This window comes from Plecotus auritus, assembly GCF_963455305.1.
Source record: "Plecotus auritus genome assembly, chromosome: 3".
In the NCBI taxonomy this organism is placed as follows: Eukaryota; Metazoa; Chordata; class Mammalia; order Chiroptera; family Vespertilionidae; genus Plecotus; species Plecotus auritus.
In genome coordinates, this window is record NC_137772.1 from 170,164,737 (window position 1) to 170,184,917 (window position 20,181).

The window sequence follows — 20,181 nt, forward strand, 5'->3', positions numbered from 1 at the left end:
TTTTATTGATTTCAGAGAGGAAGGGGGAGAGAGAGAAACATCAGTGATGAAAGAGAGAATCATTGATCAGCTGCCTCCTACACACCCCCTACTGGGAATTGAGCCTGCAACCTGGGCATGTGCCCTGACCAGGAATTGAACCGCAATCTCCTGGTTCATAGGTCGACGCTCAACCACTGAGCTTGCCAGCCGGGCATGCTTAATCTTTTTTTTTAAATTGCTACAATATACATACCATAACATTTGCCATTTTAACCATTTTTAAGTGTATTAGTTCAGTGGCATTCACATTATTGCACAACCATTAGCTCTGTCCACCCCCTGAACTTTTTCATGTTCCCAAATTGAAATTCTGTATCCATTAAAACAACTCCCTATTCTCCTTTCCCTCTGCCTAGTTCTTTTAATTGATTTTTAGATAGATAGGAAGGGAGAGAGAGAGAAACATCCATTTGTTATTTCACTTATTTATGCATTCATTGGTTGGTGGCTTCTATGTGCCCTGACAGGGGATCAAACCCAACACCTTGGCATATCAAGACAGCGCTCTGACCAACTGAGCCACCCTGCCAGAGCTCCACCTAATTCTTTTAACCTCCTGTGTACAGAGTAGTTGACCAGTCTTCCCGGGCAGATAGAGAAAACCAAGTTATAAAAAACCAGTCTTCGTATACCTACTTTGCAGGTAATGTAGTCAGCATTTTGATCATAACTTAGCCTCTCTATTTCTCTTTTTAGAATTTGAAAGATGTGTTGGCTGACCTGATACCTAAAGAGCAGGCCAGAATTAAGACCTTCAGGCAGCAACATGGAAAGACAGTGGTGGGCCAAATCACTGTGGACATGGTAAGGGTTGTGGGAATTTGTCTGGAAAAGTAGCTCTGTAATGTGCTTTAGCAACAGTATTGTTCTCTTCACTGACTATTCAAAAGCATTCTGTTCTATATAAGGCAATGTTGGTGCTTAATGATTTTTATTAGAAATTAGACTTATTTTCTACAAATTGAATAGTTGAGCCTAACCTAATTCACCTATGGGAGTCATGAATGAAATTTCTATTTCTCTTTCCAGCTCCTTAGGTTAGGGGGCCAGAGCTCGTATCTCCTGCCCCTGTAATAGATCCCATTCTGTTTACTTTGATTGGTGGGAATGAGGGAGTAACAGTGGGCATGAGAAAAAATAAAATTCAACAGGAAAAGGAAGCAAACAGAGGCAGAAACATCAAATATAGTTATTTCTCAATTTAAAAATTTCATTTCCAACATTAGTAGGTTCCCTTGCAAAATTCCATACTGTAATAAGTTAACTCATTGGAAATCATCTTTTTTTAAAATATATATATATTTTTTATTGATTTCAGAAAGGAAGGGAGAGAGATAGAAACATCAATGATGAGAGAGAATCATTGATTGGCTGCCTCCCGCACGTCCCCCACTGGGGGGGGATCGAGCCCACAACCCGGGCATGTGCCCCTTTCGGGAATCGAACCCGGGACCCTTCAGTCTGCAGGCCGACGCTCTAGCCACTGAGCCAAACCGGGCAGGGCAGAAATCATCTTTCCCAAATGAAGTCTTACAAGTCAGAAATAAATGGCCTCTCCCAAATCCCATGAAGCACTAACAAGCTCTAGCCTGAATTATTCTGGCCATTGGTTGCATCCTCCTCTTTTCTTTAGATGTATGGTGGCATGAGAGGCATGAAGGGATTGGTATACGAAACATCAGTTCTTGATCCTGATGAGGTAAGAGACCTTCATGTTAACCACTAATAATTATTGTGTTTACTGACTATTGTGCACATCGTATTTTAAACCACTAAGGGTAAGGAGAACAAAAGCACCTACCTTTATATTTTGGAAGCTTGAAAATAGGTATATATGGAATAACTGAAAAATAAGTTTACCTTTTTAATAAATCAACTAGTAAAAGTACAAAGCAGAAGTAAGTTTTTTGAAGATCTAAGTTTTAAAAGTTCTACTCTAATTTGTTAAAATGTCTGATAAGAGTGGGACCAGTCAATTATTTCCAGGCTAATAAATTTAAGTTGTATAACATTCTTACTCTTCTCCTTCAAGGGCATCCGTTTCCGAGGCTACAGTATCCCTGAATGTCAGAAACAGCTGCCCAAGGCTAAGGGTGGGGAAGAACCCCTGCCGGAGGGCTTATTTTGGCTGCTGGTAACTGGGAAAATCCCAACAGAGGAACAGGTAAAGCAGAAGGACATTGGCCTTTCTCATTCCCCTCCTTTGCCTTTCTCTAATTTCTAACACTTAATCCTGATCTGGCTGTTGGTGGTAGTTTATAAAGATGTACAGTGAACGGGAGGAATCAGAGCAGAGTTCTGCTGTGTAAGTGGATTGGGTTGAATTTGCTTGTATTTTCTTACTCAGATGTCACTTTTTCGCTTCTTTTTCTTTGCCTTGTTTGAGCGATGTATCCTTTTCCACAGGTGTCGTGGCTCTCAAAAGAGTGGGCAAAGAGGGCGGCTCTGCCTTCCCATGTGGTCACCATGCTGGACAACTTTCCCAACAATCTACACCCCATGTCTCAGCTCAGTGCAGCCATTACAGCCCTCAATAGTGAAAGCAACTTTGCCCGAGCATATGCAGAGGGTATCAGCCGAACCAAGTACTGGGAGGTAGGAAATTTTGGTGCGGTGATGGATGTGTGATGGGGATTCAGAGAATAGAATGTGAAGGAAGAAAAACAATATAGAATATTTAGGAAAATTTACTCCTGAGTTATGCCAGAAACATATTTAACCATTTTTTTTTTATTGTGGCTTACTTTTTATCTTTGGGTATATGGAGCATGCTTTCTATCACCAAAGTTGTTAGTTTGTTTTGGGTGGTATAGATGTAAAAAAGAAATTATAATTCTGTAAAACCCTGTTGAAATATGTACACAGGGCTGTTGGAACATTGAAAAGGATGTGACTTTGTCCACACCGAGGTTATGTGTTTGGATCTCCGGTCAGGGCACATAAAAGAATCAACCAGCCCTAACCGGTTTGGCTCAGTGGATAGAGCGTCGGCCTGCGGACTGAAGGGTCCCGGGTTCGATTCCGGTCAAGGGCATGTACCTGGGTTGCGGGCACATCCCCAGTAGGGGGCGTGCAGGAGGCAGCTGATCGATGTCTCTCTCTCATCGATGTTTCTAACTCTCTATCCCTCTCTCTTCCTCTCTGTAAAAAAATCAATAAAATATATTAAAAAAAAAAAAAGAATCAACCAGCCCAGCCAGTGTGGCTCAGTTGTTGAGCATCGACCCATGAACCAGGAGGTCATGGTTCGAATCCCCATCAGGGCACATGCCTGGGTTGCTGGCTCAATCCCCCAGTAGAGGACATGCATAAGGCAGCCAATTGATGATTCTCTCATTTTTTAAAATTTTTTTTATTAATGATTTCAGAGAGGAAGGGAGAGGGATAGAAACATCAATGATGAGAGGGAATCATCGATCGGCTGCCTCCTGCATGCCCCCTACTGGGGATCAAGCCTGCAACCCAGGCATGTCCTCTTGACTAGAATCAAACCTGGGACCCTTCAGTCCACAGGCCGACGCTCTATCCACTGAGCAAAACCAGCCAGGGCTCTCTCTCATCATTGATGTTTCTCTCTCCCCTTCTCCCTTCCTCTCTGAAATCAATAAAAAGTTCTTAAAAATAAAAACATTAAAATATCTTAAAAATTGAATCAACCAATAATGCATAGATAAGTGGATCAACAAATTGAGGTTTCTCTTTCACTTCCTTCCTCTCAAATCAATTTTTTAATTTTTTTTTTTTTTTTTTAAAGAAAGAAAAGGATGTGATTTAACTACAGTCCCTGAGGAAGATTTCATAGTGTAGTGTCTCACACTAAATCCAAATGGTCCTATGTCCTCTTCAAATAAGGAGAATCTTGAGAATGGCAACTCTAGAGTCTGGGAGGACTAATGCCAATCAGCCACAGTTCTGAACTAGCCCACTCAAGATACCTATCAGAGTGGAAGGGTAGTTAGTATCCCAGAAGTAAGATCCAGGATTCTGAGCTTTATTTTCTGAAGATGAAATATTTGTACTCTGTAGTTGTAGTAGGAGAAGAGTATTGTGCCTGTCCCAATACAGAGTATCTAATTTCCTTCCATCCTCTTTCCAGTACCACATATACTCATAAACACTGGGTAAAGTACAAGATTTCTGGTTAAGTTTACAGGAGCACATCTTATTTTCTTTTCTTAGTCAGAGACAGGTAATGTAGGAACACAAGAGTTCCCTTTTGCAAAACAGGTATACTAAATGATTTTGATAATAAGATGCCAACCACCAAGTGGTCGTGAAAGAGTTTACTGTGATGCAAGGCATAGAATGGTCTGTGGGCCATGCCGTGGTCTACTAGTCTGATGAAATCCCCTTGGGATTTTGTCAAGTCCTGCTTCATTTGGTTGGTCAATATTTATTTGATGCCAACTGTGTATAGAGAATTATGTTTGCTGTTTGGGGGAGGAGGGAGGGAGAGTTTGCAATTGATATTAGTCTGTTTGGCATTGAGGAGGAGGAGGGTATTGGAATCGCACAGAATATACACATTCACAGGCACTTAAAGCATTCATAGAGCTGCACATCCATAGATTCAGAAAGCTGTATAACCTGAATATATAGCTTTTCATTTCCCCTTTTTTTATTATTACTTTATTGGGGTAATGTTGGTTAATAAAATTATATAGGTTTCAGGTATATAATTCTACAAATACATCATCTCTGTATATTGTATTGTTTGTTTACCACCCCAAGTCAAGTCTTTTTTTAGATGCTATTCAAAATGCTCTTCGGGTGACTGTTATCTGTGTGGGTCACCATAACACAAAAGGTTAAATCAAGACATTTCCTTAGCCAGTTTGGCTCAGTGACTAGAGCGTCGGCCTTCAGACTGAATGGTCCCAGGTTCAGTTCTGGTCAAGGGCATGCAGGAGGCAGCCAATCGATTATTCTCTCTCATTGATGTTTCTGTCTCTCTCCCTCTCCTTTGCCTCTGAAATCAATAAATGTATATACATATTTTTTAAAGCTAAAAAAAAAAAAAAAAGACCTACAGTTCCTCTGTCTTAAAACTCATCTTTTAGAAATTTACCACCCATAAGTGAGTTTCTATTTGATTGTCATGAGGAGAGGAGAAAACAGCTTCTTCATACTTTTTAATGGATGCCTACAAGACACTCCCCAGGCATCCATGACATGCTGCGTTGCTTCACACTGTCCTTTGTTGAATCACTAAAATGTGCTCCTCTGCTTGCTCTTGCCTCCATTTCAGCATAGCCATTGATGTGATTGTTCTACCACCATCTGTTTGTGAGTTGTCATCTAAGTGTGGCTCTCTCGTAGTAAACATGCATGTCAGGACTTTGCCAATCTTCTGGAGAGTACAAATTATAACTGATGTATTTGTCAGCCTTAGGATGTGTGAATAATAAGTTCACACTACACAAAAATTAGCACTGGGTTTTGGTGCTTTAGTTTAGTGGTGCTTGATTCTCTTTTTGCTGCTACATCTTGTATCTTTTTAAAAAATATATTTTTATTGATTTCAAAGAAGAAGGGCACATCTTGTAACTCTTACTAGTTAGTAACGGTTAGACATGCTATTTCAGGTGAGTTTTCTGTTTTGGTTAATTTAACCATGGACTGTTTAAGAAGAATTACATTACAACATTCAGCTGGTTATTTCTGTTTAAAAATTTATATTAAGTTTATATGTGATCTGAGTCTTTATTGGGATAATCAGTTCATCTTGTTTTTTTAACATATATCTCAAGAAAATGATCTGCCCTAGCTGGTTTGACTCAGTGGATAGAGCGTTGGCCTGCGGACTGGAGGGTCCTGGTTTCGATTCTGGTCAAGAGCACATGCCCCGGTTATGGGCTCAATCCCCAGTTAGGGAGCATGTAGGAGGCATGTAGGATTCCCTCTTTGATGTTTGGATGCTTTATATTCATCATCCAATTTAATCCTCAGCACAACCCTATGAGGTAGATGTTGTTCTTCCCATTTTACTGATATGTATATACATTTACTGACTGGAAAATCTGAGGGTTAGAAAGATTAAGTAGAGAGAAGATTCAAATTTGAGTTTGCTCTACTCTGAACTCTCTTCACTATTAATACTAGCTTTTTTTCTTCTGTGTCTTCTTCATGATTGATAGCTAAGTATTTGCCCAGAATTTTACTAGCATTAGAAACGGTGGCTCTCGATGACAGTTATGGTCAATTTTGTTACCTTTATTCCAGACAGTTGTGATAGTGGTGTGTTTTAATGTCTTTTTTTCCAAGGCTTTGTAGATAATGAGTTGGTACAAGCTAAAATAGTACTACAATCTTATTAAAGAATGAATAAGCAAGAGTTCTCTGCCAGGTTTTTTTATTGTTGTTTTATTTTTGTTTTTAACTTCTCTTTAACTGTACAGCATTGACCACTACAAAAAGGATAAGGATCCCACACTGTTATACCTGGTCTGATACTTGATGCTTTATAAACTTCATCCTCACTGGTAGAAGTTGAAACAATCTCATTTTTGTAGTATCTTTATGATGTGGCCATTCATACATTCCAAATGATTTTGAAAGTTAGTATATACTTCACAGATACCAGTTTGCCTAGCCTGAGATCCTGTTCTTGTCATTCTGCTAGTGAATCTAGTCCCTTAGAACTGCCTATCCTTGAGCAGGCTTTGGAAGTAACCTACTTCCTTGGGGGATGTAAATCTGCAAAGAGGTATAGTTAATAGTATGATTATCATGTAAGGAATCTGAGAACTTACAGAGTGTTAACTAAGTATTTCTTACTTAAAATAGCCTATAGCCTGGCCAGTGTTGCTCAGTGGATAGAGTGTCAGCCTGTGGACTGAAGGGTCCCAGGTTCGATTCTCAGTGAGGGCACATAGCTGAGTTGCAGGCTCAATCCGCAGTGTGGGGCATGCAGGAGGCAGCCAATCAATGATTCTCTCTCATCATTGATGTTTCTGTCTGTCCCCCCCTTCTCTCTGAAATCAATAAAAAATATGTTTTTTAAAAAATAGCTTTTATTTTGGCAGTATTCTCACTGAATTCTGGTGGCATTGACAAAATTCACTGAATAAGTATAGATGACTTCATAGGGATTAACTTATTTAGGCTAGTTATTATCAATTTTACTTAGTTCCAACAGAACTACTGAAACTTCATGACTTTTTTTTTTAAAATATGTTTTTATTGATCTCTAGGGAGAGAAAGAGAATTAGAGAGATAGAAACATTGCTGAGAGAGAAACATTATCAATAGGTTGCCTCCTACACTCCCCATACTGGGGATCGAGCCTACAACCCAGGCATGTGCCCTGACCAGGAATCAAACTAGTGACCTCTTGGTTCCTGGGTCAGTGCTCAACCATTGAGCCACACTGGTCAGGCCTTCATGACTTCTTATAGGAGCTTTTAACCAGTTAGCTTGATGGGATAGCACTATGTAATATCAATCAGCAAGTATTTACTCCATGCTTTCTATGTACGTGAAACTGGATAAAAGCAGCTGGTTAGAGCATCGTCTGATAAACCAAAGTTGTGGGTTTGATCACTGGTAAGGTTACATACAGGAATCAACCAATGAATGCATAAATAAAAACAAATCGATGTTTCTCTCCCTCTCTCAAGTCAATCAATACATTTTTTATATTAAAAAAAAAAACACAACTAAAACCCTGTCCCTTCCCTAAAGGAATTTAAAATCCCTTTGAGAAAATAATTTTTTTAAAAATATACTTTATTGATTTTTACAGAGAGGGAGAGAGAGTTAGAAACATCGATGAGAGAGAAACATCGATCAGCTGCCTCCTGCACACCCCCCACCGGGGATGTGCCCACAACCAAGGTACATGCCCTTGACGGGAATCGAACCTGGGACCCTTCAGTCCGCAGGCTGACGCTCTATCCACTGAGCCAAACCGGTTAGGGCAAGAAAATAAAATTTGAGCCCTAAAAATTGAGCAAGCTCTTAACATCACAAAAAGAGAGACAACCAGATATGTTTCTCTTAACAAATGAACACAACAAAATTACCCAATAGTCTTGCTTTAAAAAATTGAACCTGAATCTGCTCCAGCCTCTAACTTTCAGTTTGTAGGAAATACAGTTGACAGGGGAACATCACAGGTGTATAGCCAGCAAACTCGGGGAAAACTCTACAGAAGAAATGATCTGATTTCCCACAAATAAAAAGAGACTTGGGCCCAGCCGGTGTAGCTCAGTGGTTGAACATTGATCTATGAACCAGAAGGTCATGGTTTGATTCCTGGGCAGGGCACATGCTTGGGTTGCAGGCTCGATCCCCAGGAGGTTGTGCAAGAGGCAGCTGATCGGTGATTCTCATCATTGATGTTTCTCTCTCTCCCTCCCCCTTCCTCTCTGAAATCAATAAAAATATATTTTTAAAAATAGAGAGACTTGGGGTGGTAAACACACAATACAGTGTACAGATGATGTGTTGTGGAATTGTGTGCCTGAAACATGTATAATTTTGTTAATCAGTGTCACCCCAATAAATTCAATAAAAAGTGAAAATAAAGGAGAGCCCTAACTGGTTTGGCTCAGTGGATAGAGCGTCGGCCTGCGGACTCAAGGGTCCCAGTTCGATTTCGGGCAAGGGCATGTACCTTGGTTGCGGGCACATCCTCAGGAGGGGGTGTGCAGGAGGCAGCTGATCGATGTTTCTCTCTCATCAATGTTTCAAACTCTCTATCCCTCTTCCTCCCTCTCTGTAAGAAAATCAGTAAAAATTTTTTTTTTTTTTAAAAAGGAAAGAAAATAAAGGAGAGCGTAAGAGGGAACTTAAATTGACTACTGAGAAGATATTTAGTGATAGGACATATTAAATTTTTTTCAGTAGGATAATGGTTTTGTGATTGGGGTTTATGAAGGATCTTTATCTTTTAGATATACATGCTTAAATATTTACATATTGAAATACATATATGGCCCTGGCTGGTTTGGCTCAGTGGATAGAGCATCGGCCTGCGGACTGAAGGGTCCCAGGTTCCATTCCTGCCAAGGGCACGTACCTGGGTTGTAGGCTCGATCCCCAGTAGGGGGCGTGCAGGAGGCAGCCGATCAATGATTCTCTCTCATCATTGATGTTTCTATTCTCTCTCCCTCTCCCTTCCTCTCTGAAATCAATAAAAATATTAAAAAAAAAAAAGAAATACATATAGGATGTCTGGTGTTTAACTCAAAATAATTTGAGAAGTGATGGGGGGAAGTATGGTATAGGTCAGTGGTCGGCAAACTCATTAGTCAACAGAGCCAAATATCAACAGTACAACAATTGAAATTTCTTTTGAGAGCCGAAAACCGACTTCTGTGCATGGGCCACGAAGTTTCAATTGCACTGTACGTGCGCACCCACACGTGGTATTTTGTGGAAGAGCCGCACTCAAGGGGCCAAAAAGCCGCAGTTTGCCGGCCACTGGTATAGGTGAAACAAAAGTGGCCATGAGTTAATTGTTTAAGCTAGATGATGCTTGTTAGCTACATGGGTAATCTTGCAAAAGTTACTCAACCTGGCCAAGCCCTAATTTCCTTATTTGTAAAATGAGGGATATGTTATCTTACAGGATTACTGTAAGAAAATAAAAAAGTGCAAATAACGTATCTAGCACAGTATCTGCTATAGTAAGTGCTTAAAAACTGGAAGCCTTGCCCTGGCCAGTGTGGCTCAGTTGGTTGGATGTGATCCTGTGCACCAGGAGGTTGCCAGTTCGATTCCCAGTCAAGGGCACTTGCCTGGGTTGTATGGGTTTGAGGCACTTTCGGGAGGTAACTAATCAATGTTTCTCTCTCACATTGATGTTTCTCTCTTTCTTTCTCTCTCTCTCTCTCTCTGTCTCTCTCTCTTCCCCCTCTCTCCCTCTCTCCCTCTCCCCTCTTCCTCCCCCTTCCACTCTAAAATCAAGAAAAACTAAAAAAATTTTTTAAAGAAACCTATATCCCTCACTACAAATACAAACCATGTAGCTAGCCTATTAATATGCTTAGAGATAGGGTCCCCCCTCCCAAAGAGAAACAACTTTCTATGAGAAGATTGCTGAATTGCAACAAAAAGTTCAACACTGCCTTTCAAAAACAACCAATTAAACTACATAGCACCTGTCCCTGGTTTCACTTTCCATGATTTCAGTTAACCATGGTCCCAAAATACTAAGTGGAAAATTCCAGAAAATCAACAATTCAAAGTTTTAAAGGTCGCATTATCCTGCTGCATCCATTGGGATGTGAATCTTCCCTTTGTCCAGTGTATGAATTTACATTGTTAGTCACTTAGCTGGCTGAGTTATCAGATCCACAGTCGAAATATCACAGTAATCTTCATTTTACTTAATAATGGTCCCAAAACATAAAGAGTAGTGATGCTGGCAATTTGGATATTCTAAACAGAAGCTATAAAGTACTTCGTTTAAGTGAGAAGGTGAGTATGGCACAATAAAATATTTGAGAGACAGACCACATTCACATAACTTTTATTACAATATATTATTATAATTGTTTTATTTTATTATTAGTTATTATTAATCTCTTACTGTCACTAATTTATAAATTCATAGGTATGTATATATAGGGGAAAAACATAGTATACATAGGGCTGGATTCCAGTAGGGGGCACACAGCAATCATGTTGTGCCTTCAATGTTTCTCTTCTCTCTTTCCCCTCTCCCTTCCTCTCTCTCTCAAAATCAATAAACTATTCTTTAAAACAAACAAAAACAAAAAAAGGAAGCCTTTTGCTATTAACTAACAGTTGAATACCAATGTTTGACCCTTGGCATATATGGTGAATTTTCTTTGGAAGAGGGAACATAAAATTAATTATTAAAACCTAGTTTTTGCCCTAGCTGGTTTGGCTCAGTGGATAGAGCATTGACCTGTGGACTAAAGGGTCCCTGGTTCGATTCAGGTCAAGGGTACATGCCCAAGTTGCAGGCTCGATCCCCAGTAGGAGAGGTAGCTGATCAGTGCTTCTCTCTCATTATTGATGTTTCTATCTCTCTCTCCCTCTCCCTTCCTCTCTGAAATTAATAAAAATATATTTAAAAGATAAAATCTAGTTTCTTAGCACATTCATTGAGGGCAAAGTCATAGAGGGAAAGAACATGATTAAATATATATGGGTTCACAATATGACTGGCATTTAACTGAATGCTCTGAGCTTCAGTTCCCTCATCTGTAAAATGGAGGTCATTATATACATGGTAGAGTTGTAAAAATTGGGAATAGTGTTTTAATGCAGCAGTTGCCAACCTTTTGGACCTTGCGGACCACTTGGTGGGCAACTGCTGTTTTAATGTGTCTAGAGCAGTATGAGTAAATAATCTAGTGCAATGCCTGGGTCATAGTTATTCAGTTAAATGGTTGTTGTTATACTCTGTATATAATCACTCAGTGTGTAACCATCAACCCAGATAGCCTGATCCTGGGCTGAATGGAGGACAAATAGCATTCCTGCCTAATTCTTTGTTGATAATTTTTTTTTTCTTCTCCATTTTCCTCTTTTCCCCTTCAGTTGATTTACGAAGATTGTATGGATCTGATCGCAAAGCTACCTTGTGTTGCTGCAAAGATCTATCGGAATTTGTACCGGGAGGGCAGCAGTATTGGGGCCATTGACTCTAAGCTGGACTGGTCCCACAATTTCACCAACATGTTAGGCTATACTGATGCTCAGTTTACTGAGCTCATGCGCTTGTACCTCACCATTCACAGGTGAGCTAGACCCAGCAACCATAGCCTGGATTGGTGGGAAATTTTAAGAAAAGCTCCTTAAAAGTCTCATCTGGGAATAGGCAATAGGCAGCACGGTGATGGAAAAATGGTGTAAGGGATGATACAAGGCAAGAAAGGGATCTAGTAAAGAAGGTTAAGAGGTATGGGGAAATTACAGTCACATCAAGAACAAGGCAGTGCTTCTAGCTGAGAAAGGTACTAGCTGCTCACATGAGGTTTTTCTCTAGCTTTCCAGGAGCTCCCTCTTCTGGCCATTGCTTATTAAACCTGGAGTGAGAGCCAGGGAGCTTGGCACACAGGCTTCATCAACCAGTAAACAAAGGCGGGTAATGAGCTTGGGACATCTTTTACAAGAGCTTATGAATAACTGACTGACTGGCTGGCTACAGGCTGGTGAACGCCCATAACTAGGCTAGTATATGACAAGAGAACAACAAGGTCTGTGTTTCCATAATCTGACCCTTTTTTTTTCTCTTTTCTTGGCCTTGACTCTCTTATTTCTCCACAGTGACCATGAAGGTGGCAATGTAAGTGCCCATACCAGCCACTTAGTTGGCAGTGCCCTTTCAGATCCCTACCTGTCCTTTGCAGCAGCTATGAATGGGCTGGCAGGGCCCCTACATGGACTTGCAAATCAGGTAAAACTATTCTTTTCCTGTTCCATGTTTTTCTTCGTCCCATGCTTTTGTTTCTGATCTTAGCGTTCTCCTTGGCATATGTATTAACACTCTTATTCCCCAAACCTTATCTATAGGAAGTGCTTGTCTGGCTGACAAATCTTCAGAAGGAAGTTGGCAAAGATGTGTCAGATGAGAAGTTACGAGACTACATCTGGAACACACTCAACTCAGGGCGGGTAAGCATGAGAAGTGGTCCTTAGAGAAGGAGCTCCCCCCTCCCATTAGTCTATCCTGAAGAATTTAGAAAAGACAAGAATTCCCACCAGAGAATATAACTGGCTTTTCTCCCCCTCACTCTTTGTAGGTTGTCCCAGGCTATGGCCATGCAGTACTGAGAAAGACTGATCCACGATATACGTGTCAGCGAGAGTTTGCTCTGAAACACCTGCCTAATGACCCCATGTTTAAGCTGGTTGCTCAGTTGTACAAGATTGTGCCCAATGTCCTCTTAGAGCAGGGCAAGGCCAAGAATCCTTGGCCCAATGTAGATGCTCACAGTGGGGTACTGCTCCAGGTGAGTCCTCTCTTCCCTGCTTTCCCTTTAGTTTGTACCAAACACTACTGTTCTCTGCCATGCACAAAATCAGTTCCCTAGTCAGAGCAGGGACTCGTATCTTTCCTTACCTTTTTTATCAAGTTGCCTATGGTTGGGGAGGTGTGGGCAGGAGGAAAGGATGCTCTCTTTTCAGAATCACAATTGCTGTACTTTTCCCAGTATCATTTCTATTTAAGGCTGACTGGGTTAAGGTTTCTATAATCCTGGATTTGTAAATGCCACTACCTCTGGGCCTTTAACAAAACACTTTTCTCTTCTCCCTTACAGTACTATGGCATGACGGAGATGAACTACTACACAGTGCTGTTTGGGGTGTCACGAGCATTGGGTGTACTGGCACAGCTCATCTGGAGCCGAGCCCTAGGCTTCCCTCTAGAGAGGCCCAAGTCCATGAGCACGGATGGTCTGATGAAGTTTGTGGACACTAAGTCAGGGTAAACTGGAGATGGGGGAAACTAACTACCAGAAGTGAGGGAGCTTAAAAAAAAGTATACTTCTGTTTTGTTTCAGGGGGCTTGTAAAGACTTAAAATTAAGTTGTATCTGAGGCACTAGTAATAAGTTTGAGGTTAAAATATAAATTAAGACTTTAAAAAATGAAAAGTGACCCCTCTTTCCCTAACCAGCTCCTTTCCCCTGACTAGTATGAGTTGCCCATCAACTGTAGGATGACCAGGACTAATGCATGTGGTATGGGTTAGATCTGGCCCCCACACCATCTCTATAGAGTGAGAATCTGGCTCCTCTTTCCCTGGGTCAAAGCTGATTGCAGAGAATCTGCAGTTACTTGTTCTGCCCAGTCCTCAGTAGGCCGGCAAACCAGGACTCTGCCCCTTGTTTCCATAGGAATCATGTTGGATTATCAGCTGTACTAAGCCCCCTTGCCCTCTCCCATGTCCACAGACACTTCCTGGCAAAACCTATTGGTTAGCTGGACATGCTTTGGGTAATTGTTTTTTTTTTTTTAACACTACCAGGTGACCATAAAGGCCATGACTATAAAGCCCATGGCATTTGTTGTTACTGGTACCCAGTGTTTGATGTTTATTTCTTTTTAAAATTATCCCATAAAAATTAAGATCTGGGAGTGTTCTATTCTCCACTACTTGAATACCTCCTTTGAGATTTTCTGTATGTGCTGCACCTCCAGTGGAGGGTGCTCTGGACCTTTCCTTCTTTGTCCCTCCCTACTAGAGACCTTTCTACGAATTGTAGAAACCAGTCTGATATAGGGTCTTGCCCAGTCATTTGGCTTTATCAGTGCTTAAAATGAACTGAGTTTTTTTAGCCATTACCCTCAGACCTCTCCCTTATTTTAGTATGCTGTGGGCCATAGACTAGGGATATAGGAATGGCCAGCATGATATCTTCATGGTCTTGATCCCAGGGATACTAGCACCTTTTTCTGAGCAGGAAAATGACTTAAGTTTGGACATGGTCTCCTTTGAATACCAGATCCTAGGGCTGAGGGCATTAAAAGAATGGTAAGCTTCCTCCTCATCCCTGCCACAAGGAAGTATCCCTTATTTATCAAGGTCCTTACCTGCCTGCCCCTCCCTAAGAGCTCACAGTATAGTGTTGGTTTTAGAAGCCCCATCTGCACAAGTTTTCAGTGACTCAGAATGCTCTACTGCCTTTTCTTTAAGAAAGGATTGAAATACACTCCTGCTGTGCCTCCTTACTCCCTCACAACTCCTGCCTGTGTTTGTGTGGATCCCTAATCCCCAGAACCACGCTGTTCAGATGGACACACTGTCTATAAACCCCTGGGTAACTTGTCAAGTCATGATGCAGACTTCAGGTTGTTCTGTATAAAATGCAAAATAAATGTTTTTATTAACAATGCTTGAGCCTGCTATTATTTAAATCCTGGAAGAATCTATTATGAGGTAAGAAATCTGGCTGGCAAGATCCTGGACTTAAATGGGTTATAGGTTATCATGTAGATCTCTTTATTTTTAGGTCGGCTTGACATTTCTTTATCCTAATCTGAAGGCAGGCTCCCTATGAGATTTCCAAAGGAGATTTCTGTCCTTTCTCAAGGTTAGAAGTCCTTGACCTTTAGCCGCCATCCTTCCTAATTTTGTTGTAAGGTAGAACACTCAAGGACTATAGCTGAGACAAAGCTGATTGCAGAGAATTCGTCACAACTGCTGATGTGACGGATTCAAGGACACCAGTCCAGCCCACTAGGTGAAAGGAACAAACTATGCCAAGGACAAATAGGAATGGGACAGCTAGCTCAGGGTGTGAACCACGAGAGTGCTCTGGTACTTCATGGAATGCCTATTCTTCTTTGCAGCCTCCCATAAAAAGAGGTGGTCCTGAGGGCATGCATCAGTTATATGGGAGGTCTGAGACCAGATCGTTCTATCCTGAGACTCCTGCTGCAACTGACCTTCTGAAAAAGTCTATTAATAGGCAAGGGAGTGGGTACTAGGTCCTGGCTTGTAGAATGTACTACTATAGTTAGCAAGGACACTATGTTCAAGAGGCCTTACACCTTCATTCCCCTAGGAAGGAAGCCATGACTTTCTTCTACTCTGCTGTATCTATAGTATTCTCTCAAGAAACAATACCAGAAAGCCAAGCCCTGGCAAGGTAGCTTAGTTGGTTAGAGTGTTGTCCCAATATGCCAAAGTTGCAGGTTCGATCTCTGGTCAAGGGCACATACAGGAAACAACCAATGAATGCATAAATGGGTGTAGTAACAAGTCAATGTCTGTCTCTCTCAAGTCAATAAATAAATCATTTAAAAAGCCAAATTCACATTGTCACAATTAATTTATTGAAATTTTATAAAAACTCAGGCCAAGTGGAAGAATACGGTACATCCCAAGAGTATAACTGTTCAGTGCTTTTTTTTCCCCTCACCCCAGGCACTGATGATAAGAAAGCCCCAGGCTCTCCACTAGCATGGAAATATTCTTAGAAGTGAGGTGATGTGATTTTAAGCTGTGGCCAGAGCTCTAGCATCCCCTGAGGCATTTCAAGCAAGCAAAAATAATTGACCATCCAGTTCCTCTGTGTAGAGGAAAAAGCTCAGTTTATTCAATCCTTAAGAAAAGTTGCTATTTTCCCTGGTCAGACACTAAGGTACCTTGACAGGGCTCAGGGATAACCACACAGTCCTAATTATAATGTGAGAAGGCTGCAGGCATCAGGCTTATAGGGCTCTCAAGATGAGCCTGCCGTTTCTTAGCATGTGTCCCTTCCATACCCCTTGCCTTTTCTTTCCCCCAGCATTTCCAGCCAGCTTAGAGCCCACTTTCTGGATAACTGAGAGGGAAAACAGTATTATAAACACAGACTCTTATCTCAGATTGGGGCAGGAGTCAATTGAAATAAATAAAAGAATTGGGTGGAGAGGGAGAGTAAAGGAGAAGCTAAGGAACAATCTTTTGCCTCAACTGTGGTGCACCTCATGGAACATCAGTTCACGGGGTATGGCTGTTTCTGGACCAAACTTGGTGGCTGCCCGGCGCTCGAAGGCAGCAACATTCTTTTTGACAACCTCATCAAAAAACATGGAGGCCAGCTGGGAGTGCAGCAGAGAACGAAATTCAAAGGAAATCTGGGAATGGGTAAGAGACAGAAACTTCAAGATCATGTTGGATAGTCCCTGGCCAAATGCAAGGATACTTATTCAGTGCCTTTTCTTCCCCTCCCCCACCAGTTCCTTAGAGCCCCTCAAATGCCCTAACTTAGGACTGAGCACAATGTTCCAAGTAGGATAAAAGGTCAGATCTGTGGAAAGTGTCATTGACTTGGGAAGTCCCAAGTGCTAGCTATGCATAAAGAATAACTGTCATGCCCAGCCGGCATAGATCAGTGGTTGAGCATCAACTTATGAACCAGGAGGTCACAGTTCAATTCCCGTTCAGGGCATATGTCCAGATTGTAGGCTCCATCCTGTGAGGTATGCAGGAGGTGGCCAATCAATGATTCTCTCTCATCACTGATGTTTCTATCTCTCTCTCCCACTTCCTTTCTCTCTGAAATCAATAAAAATATATTTAAAACAAAAAAAAAAGTAACTGTCACGTAGCCCTGGCCAGGTAGCTCAATTGGTTAGAGCATTGTCCCAATATGCCAAGGTTGCGGGTTCAATCTCCATCTGGTCAAGGCACATACAAGCAATCAATGAATGCATACATAAGTGGAACAACAAATCAGTCTCTCCAAAAAATCAAAAGTTTTTTAAAAATAACTGTCGGAGTACCTCAGCTCTGGCCCCATACCCTGTGTCATACAGGCTCCTGACTCACCGAAAAGTCCACAGTGCAAGTTCGGGGGTAGGCAGGAATACCAGGACTGAATCGCCAAATGGTCTCTAAGTGATTGAAGAGCTTGCCATCAGTGCAAACAGCCTAGAATAGGGCAGTCAGGTAGTTAAATATCATACAATGAATAAAATCTATAATAAGTATAGGAGACTATAAGAAGGAATTGAAAGTCATTTTCCTTCTAATATTAGGGAAGCATTTGAGACATGGAGATAAAATTATTACAAGAAAGCCAAAATAGCCCTTGAATATAAAAATGCTAGAGAACACAAAAAACTTCCTGAGCAATCTGTCCCAGACAGACCTCACCTTAACCATGTGAGGTTTGACCGTGGAAACAGCAGAGGTATAACGTTCCATGACAGGTGGAAAGCCAACCTCCAACTGGGCCTTCAGGTGACCTTTACGGCTGGATACCACCAAAGACTTCTTACACCATGGCACAAACTCGCAGTACTCCTGGACATTGGAAACCACCTCGAACATCTCCTGCATGGAGTACCTAGGGAAAGGAATCAGGCCAAGGAACTGCCCGCTGGTTCAGGCTTCTCCTTGCCCGAGGTGCACACCCCCCAGTACCTTTGCCCACTAACCATGCACGTTCAGGAACTAGAGATCCCAAATAAGCCTGAATGAATGATCTCCCAAAAGCAAGTGTACAAATTTCCATGATGTTAATGTTACCTTATGTTTTACAGTTTAGATAATGCTTTTGCTTTTAATATCTATTTTTATCTTAAGAGGGATCGTCTAGGAAGAATAGAGGTTGTCAATCATACAAGGACTCAAATCCCAGCTCTACAACTTAATGTAGCCCTTGGTACATTATCTGTGCTTCAACTTTCTCACCTGCAAATCATAGTTAATAACAGTACCTAATTCATAGGTTTGTTGAAAGGATCAAGTGAGAAAAATCGATGTAAAACACCTAAGCAGCCTAAATGCTAGCATGAGCAAGTGCTCAGTAAGTGTTAGCTATTTTATATTGTGCCCAGAACACATAAACTCAGGTCGGCAGAGAAATAATACCCTGTTGTCTTATGATACTGTCCAATTCTAGGCACATTTCACATAATGTACATGCAGGGCAATCAAGAAGAAGGGGGGAAATTAAGGTTGGAAGGCTGGCTGGAGAGGATAAAGGATCAAAGATGGACAGGGATGGATCTTGCTACCCTAACATTCTAACCTGGACATAGTTACTTGTTTGTAGGGGAAGGGAATGTGGAGGGATGCTGGACTGGGGAGGATGCTCACCCCATGATCCTACGCTCGGAGTAAGCCTTTCTCTTGTTGGTGAAGGAGGCAGCAAAGCCCATGAAGGAACGGCTGGGAGGTAAGCCACCCTCAGCCGCCAAGACTTGGGCAGTCCTGGGTAAGAGGAGGCTGCAGGAAATCAGAAATCTAAGCGCGAAAGGAAAGGAGAGACAAACGTCAGGTTTCTTTTGTGTTCAACCATTCCCAGGGGAAGGGGAAGAGGACACATCCCAGAGGAAGGTCGTCCAGTCAACTTTTCCCCCAGCACCTGCTGCAGCCCGCCAGGCTCCCTGGCCAGACAGTCACGAGTGCAAAAGGTCGAGGGCGGCCGAGGACAGTGCCGCGGGAGGAGCCGGGAGAAAGCAGGGTGCGTGCGAACTGCCAGTTGCCTCTGACTGCGGGCTATGCTACTGTTGAAAGCTGCGAAACTTCCTGGGCTCCCGGGCTTCGCCAAGCCCGTGGCTGCCAGGGCATCCGCGAGCACAGACTCCGCGAGGGGCAAGAACTGGTTGGGCACCCACCCCGGGCACTTCCCCTCCTGAATAACTTGCAAATGTGCTCCCCAAAGCTGCACATTGGACCCCAGGGTGTGGCCGCTGCCTCCCTGCGCCGCGCTAGCATCCCTGGGTTGCAGTCCTCCACCGCGGAACTTCGGGGTCCTGAGCGACCCCCTCTCCTCCCGTGCGGCCGCCCACGCCTCCCTCTCACCTCATTGGTCCCGGAGGTCGCGGAGGGCCCGGGGGCGGGGCCGGGCGCGCGCCCGGGCGGAGCGGGAGGCCGCAGCAGCGCTGGGCCGCCGCGCGCGTCCCGACAGGGAGCCGCCGCGCGCCCGCCGAGGCCATGCGCGCGACCCTCCCTAGCCCTCGGCTCTGACAGCCGCAGCGCCCTCCTCACTCCAGAGGAAGCGGACGCCCGGCAGGTTCAGGGATCGCGGGGGTGGCGCGGAGCAGCGGCTCCTCTCGCCTTGCTCCCGCCCGGGCAGCGGGGTGAGCTAGAACTGAAGCCGCGACCGCTGCTGCTGCAGCTCCCTGTACCCTCACGTCACGCGGTTGCCATGGCTCGGGACAGGAGAGGGAGGAAGCAAGGAGACAACGCGGCTTGTCGGGAGATGTAGTTCCGGCAAGAAGGCACCGGAGTGTGTGTGAGACGCTGCAGACATGGTCCCGTGGTGCAAAGTGGTGCAAACGACTGGGCCAGTCTTTTGCGGTCACCCGCCCCCCACCCCCCCACCCCCGACACGGAAGCACCACGATGAATTCGTGCGCGTGTCAACAGCACATACCTGTTGATCTCTTAGAGCCTTTATCATGTGCCACCTTGTGTATAGTTAGTTCCATAAATTCTATTCATCTTTGTAGTCGCTACAGTTCTTAGTACTGTGCTTAAAACCTTTGATAAAGGAAATGAATGTTCCAAGCTCTGGGCAAAGTGTTTACATAGTTTTCTCCTTTAATATTTATTCAAAGAAGTCGAGGGGGAAAGAATCAGACTTACTTCTAGGGGAGAGAACCATCTTTATCTGGAAAAAATATGCATTTGATGAAAGGTGAGACCTCATGGGCAGGAGGAATCCAGGCCATGAAATGTCACTGTACAGCTTTCCATCCTGATACAAGGGGGAAA

General features: G+C 42.9%; 2 protein-coding genes across 3 annotated transcripts in view; one reads left to right on the forward strand and one right to left on the reverse strand.

Annotated features, from left to right (window-relative positions):
* CS (citrate synthase) overlaps positions 1 to 14,860 on the forward strand; it is a 38,526-nt gene extending 23,666 nt beyond the window's left edge. For both annotated transcript variants that reach the window (XM_080659787.1, XM_080659788.1), the window contains 9 exons: positions 739 to 846; positions 1,676 to 1,741; positions 2,075 to 2,206; positions 2,449 to 2,637; positions 11,560 to 11,759; positions 12,289 to 12,418; positions 12,535 to 12,636; positions 12,765 to 12,974; positions 13,284 to 14,860. In XM_080659787.1, the coding sequence (XP_080515913.1) occupies positions 739 to 846; positions 1,676 to 1,741; positions 2,075 to 2,206; positions 2,449 to 2,637; positions 11,560 to 11,759; positions 12,289 to 12,418; positions 12,535 to 12,636; positions 12,765 to 12,974; positions 13,284 to 13,454 (1,308 nt within the window). In that variant the 3' untranslated portion in view covers positions 13,455 to 14,860. The remainder of the gene's footprint in view (positions 1 to 738; positions 847 to 1,675; positions 1,742 to 2,074; positions 2,207 to 2,448; positions 2,638 to 11,559; positions 11,760 to 12,288; positions 12,419 to 12,534; positions 12,637 to 12,764; positions 12,975 to 13,283) is intronic.
* A 920-nt stretch (positions 14,861 to 15,780) lies between these two features.
* On the reverse strand, positions 15,781 to 19,614 carry COQ10A (coenzyme Q10A). Its single transcript, XM_080659789.1, has 5 exons — positions 19,267 to 19,614; positions 18,559 to 18,705; positions 17,611 to 17,803; positions 17,284 to 17,385; positions 15,781 to 16,589 (listed from the first exon to the last, which is right to left on the reverse strand). The coding sequence occupies exons 1-5, from the start codon at positions 19,398 to 19,400 to the stop codon at positions 16,422 to 16,424; spliced, it is 744 nt and encodes a 247-aa protein (XP_080515915.1). The 5' UTR covers positions 19,401 to 19,614; the 3' UTR covers positions 15,781 to 16,421.
* Between the last annotated feature and the right edge of the window lie 567 nt (positions 19,615 to 20,181).

What these genes read in the sequence shown, in the direction of transcription:
- COQ10A (XM_080659789.1), bottom strand. Translation starts at nt 19,400, where the DNA reads ATGGCCTCGGCGGGCGCGCGGCGGCTCCCTGTCGGGACGCGCGCGGCG. An exon ending in CGACCTCCGGGACCAATGAG is followed by an intron (nt 18,706 to 19,266) that starts GTGAGAGGGAGG and finishes TTTCGCGCTTAG; the next exon opens with ATTTCTGATTTCCTGCAGCC. An exon ending in CTTGCACTGTGGACTTTTCG is followed by an intron (nt 16,590 to 17,283) that starts GTGAGTCAGGAG and finishes ACCCATTCCCAG; the next exon opens with ATTTCCTTTGAATTTCGTTC.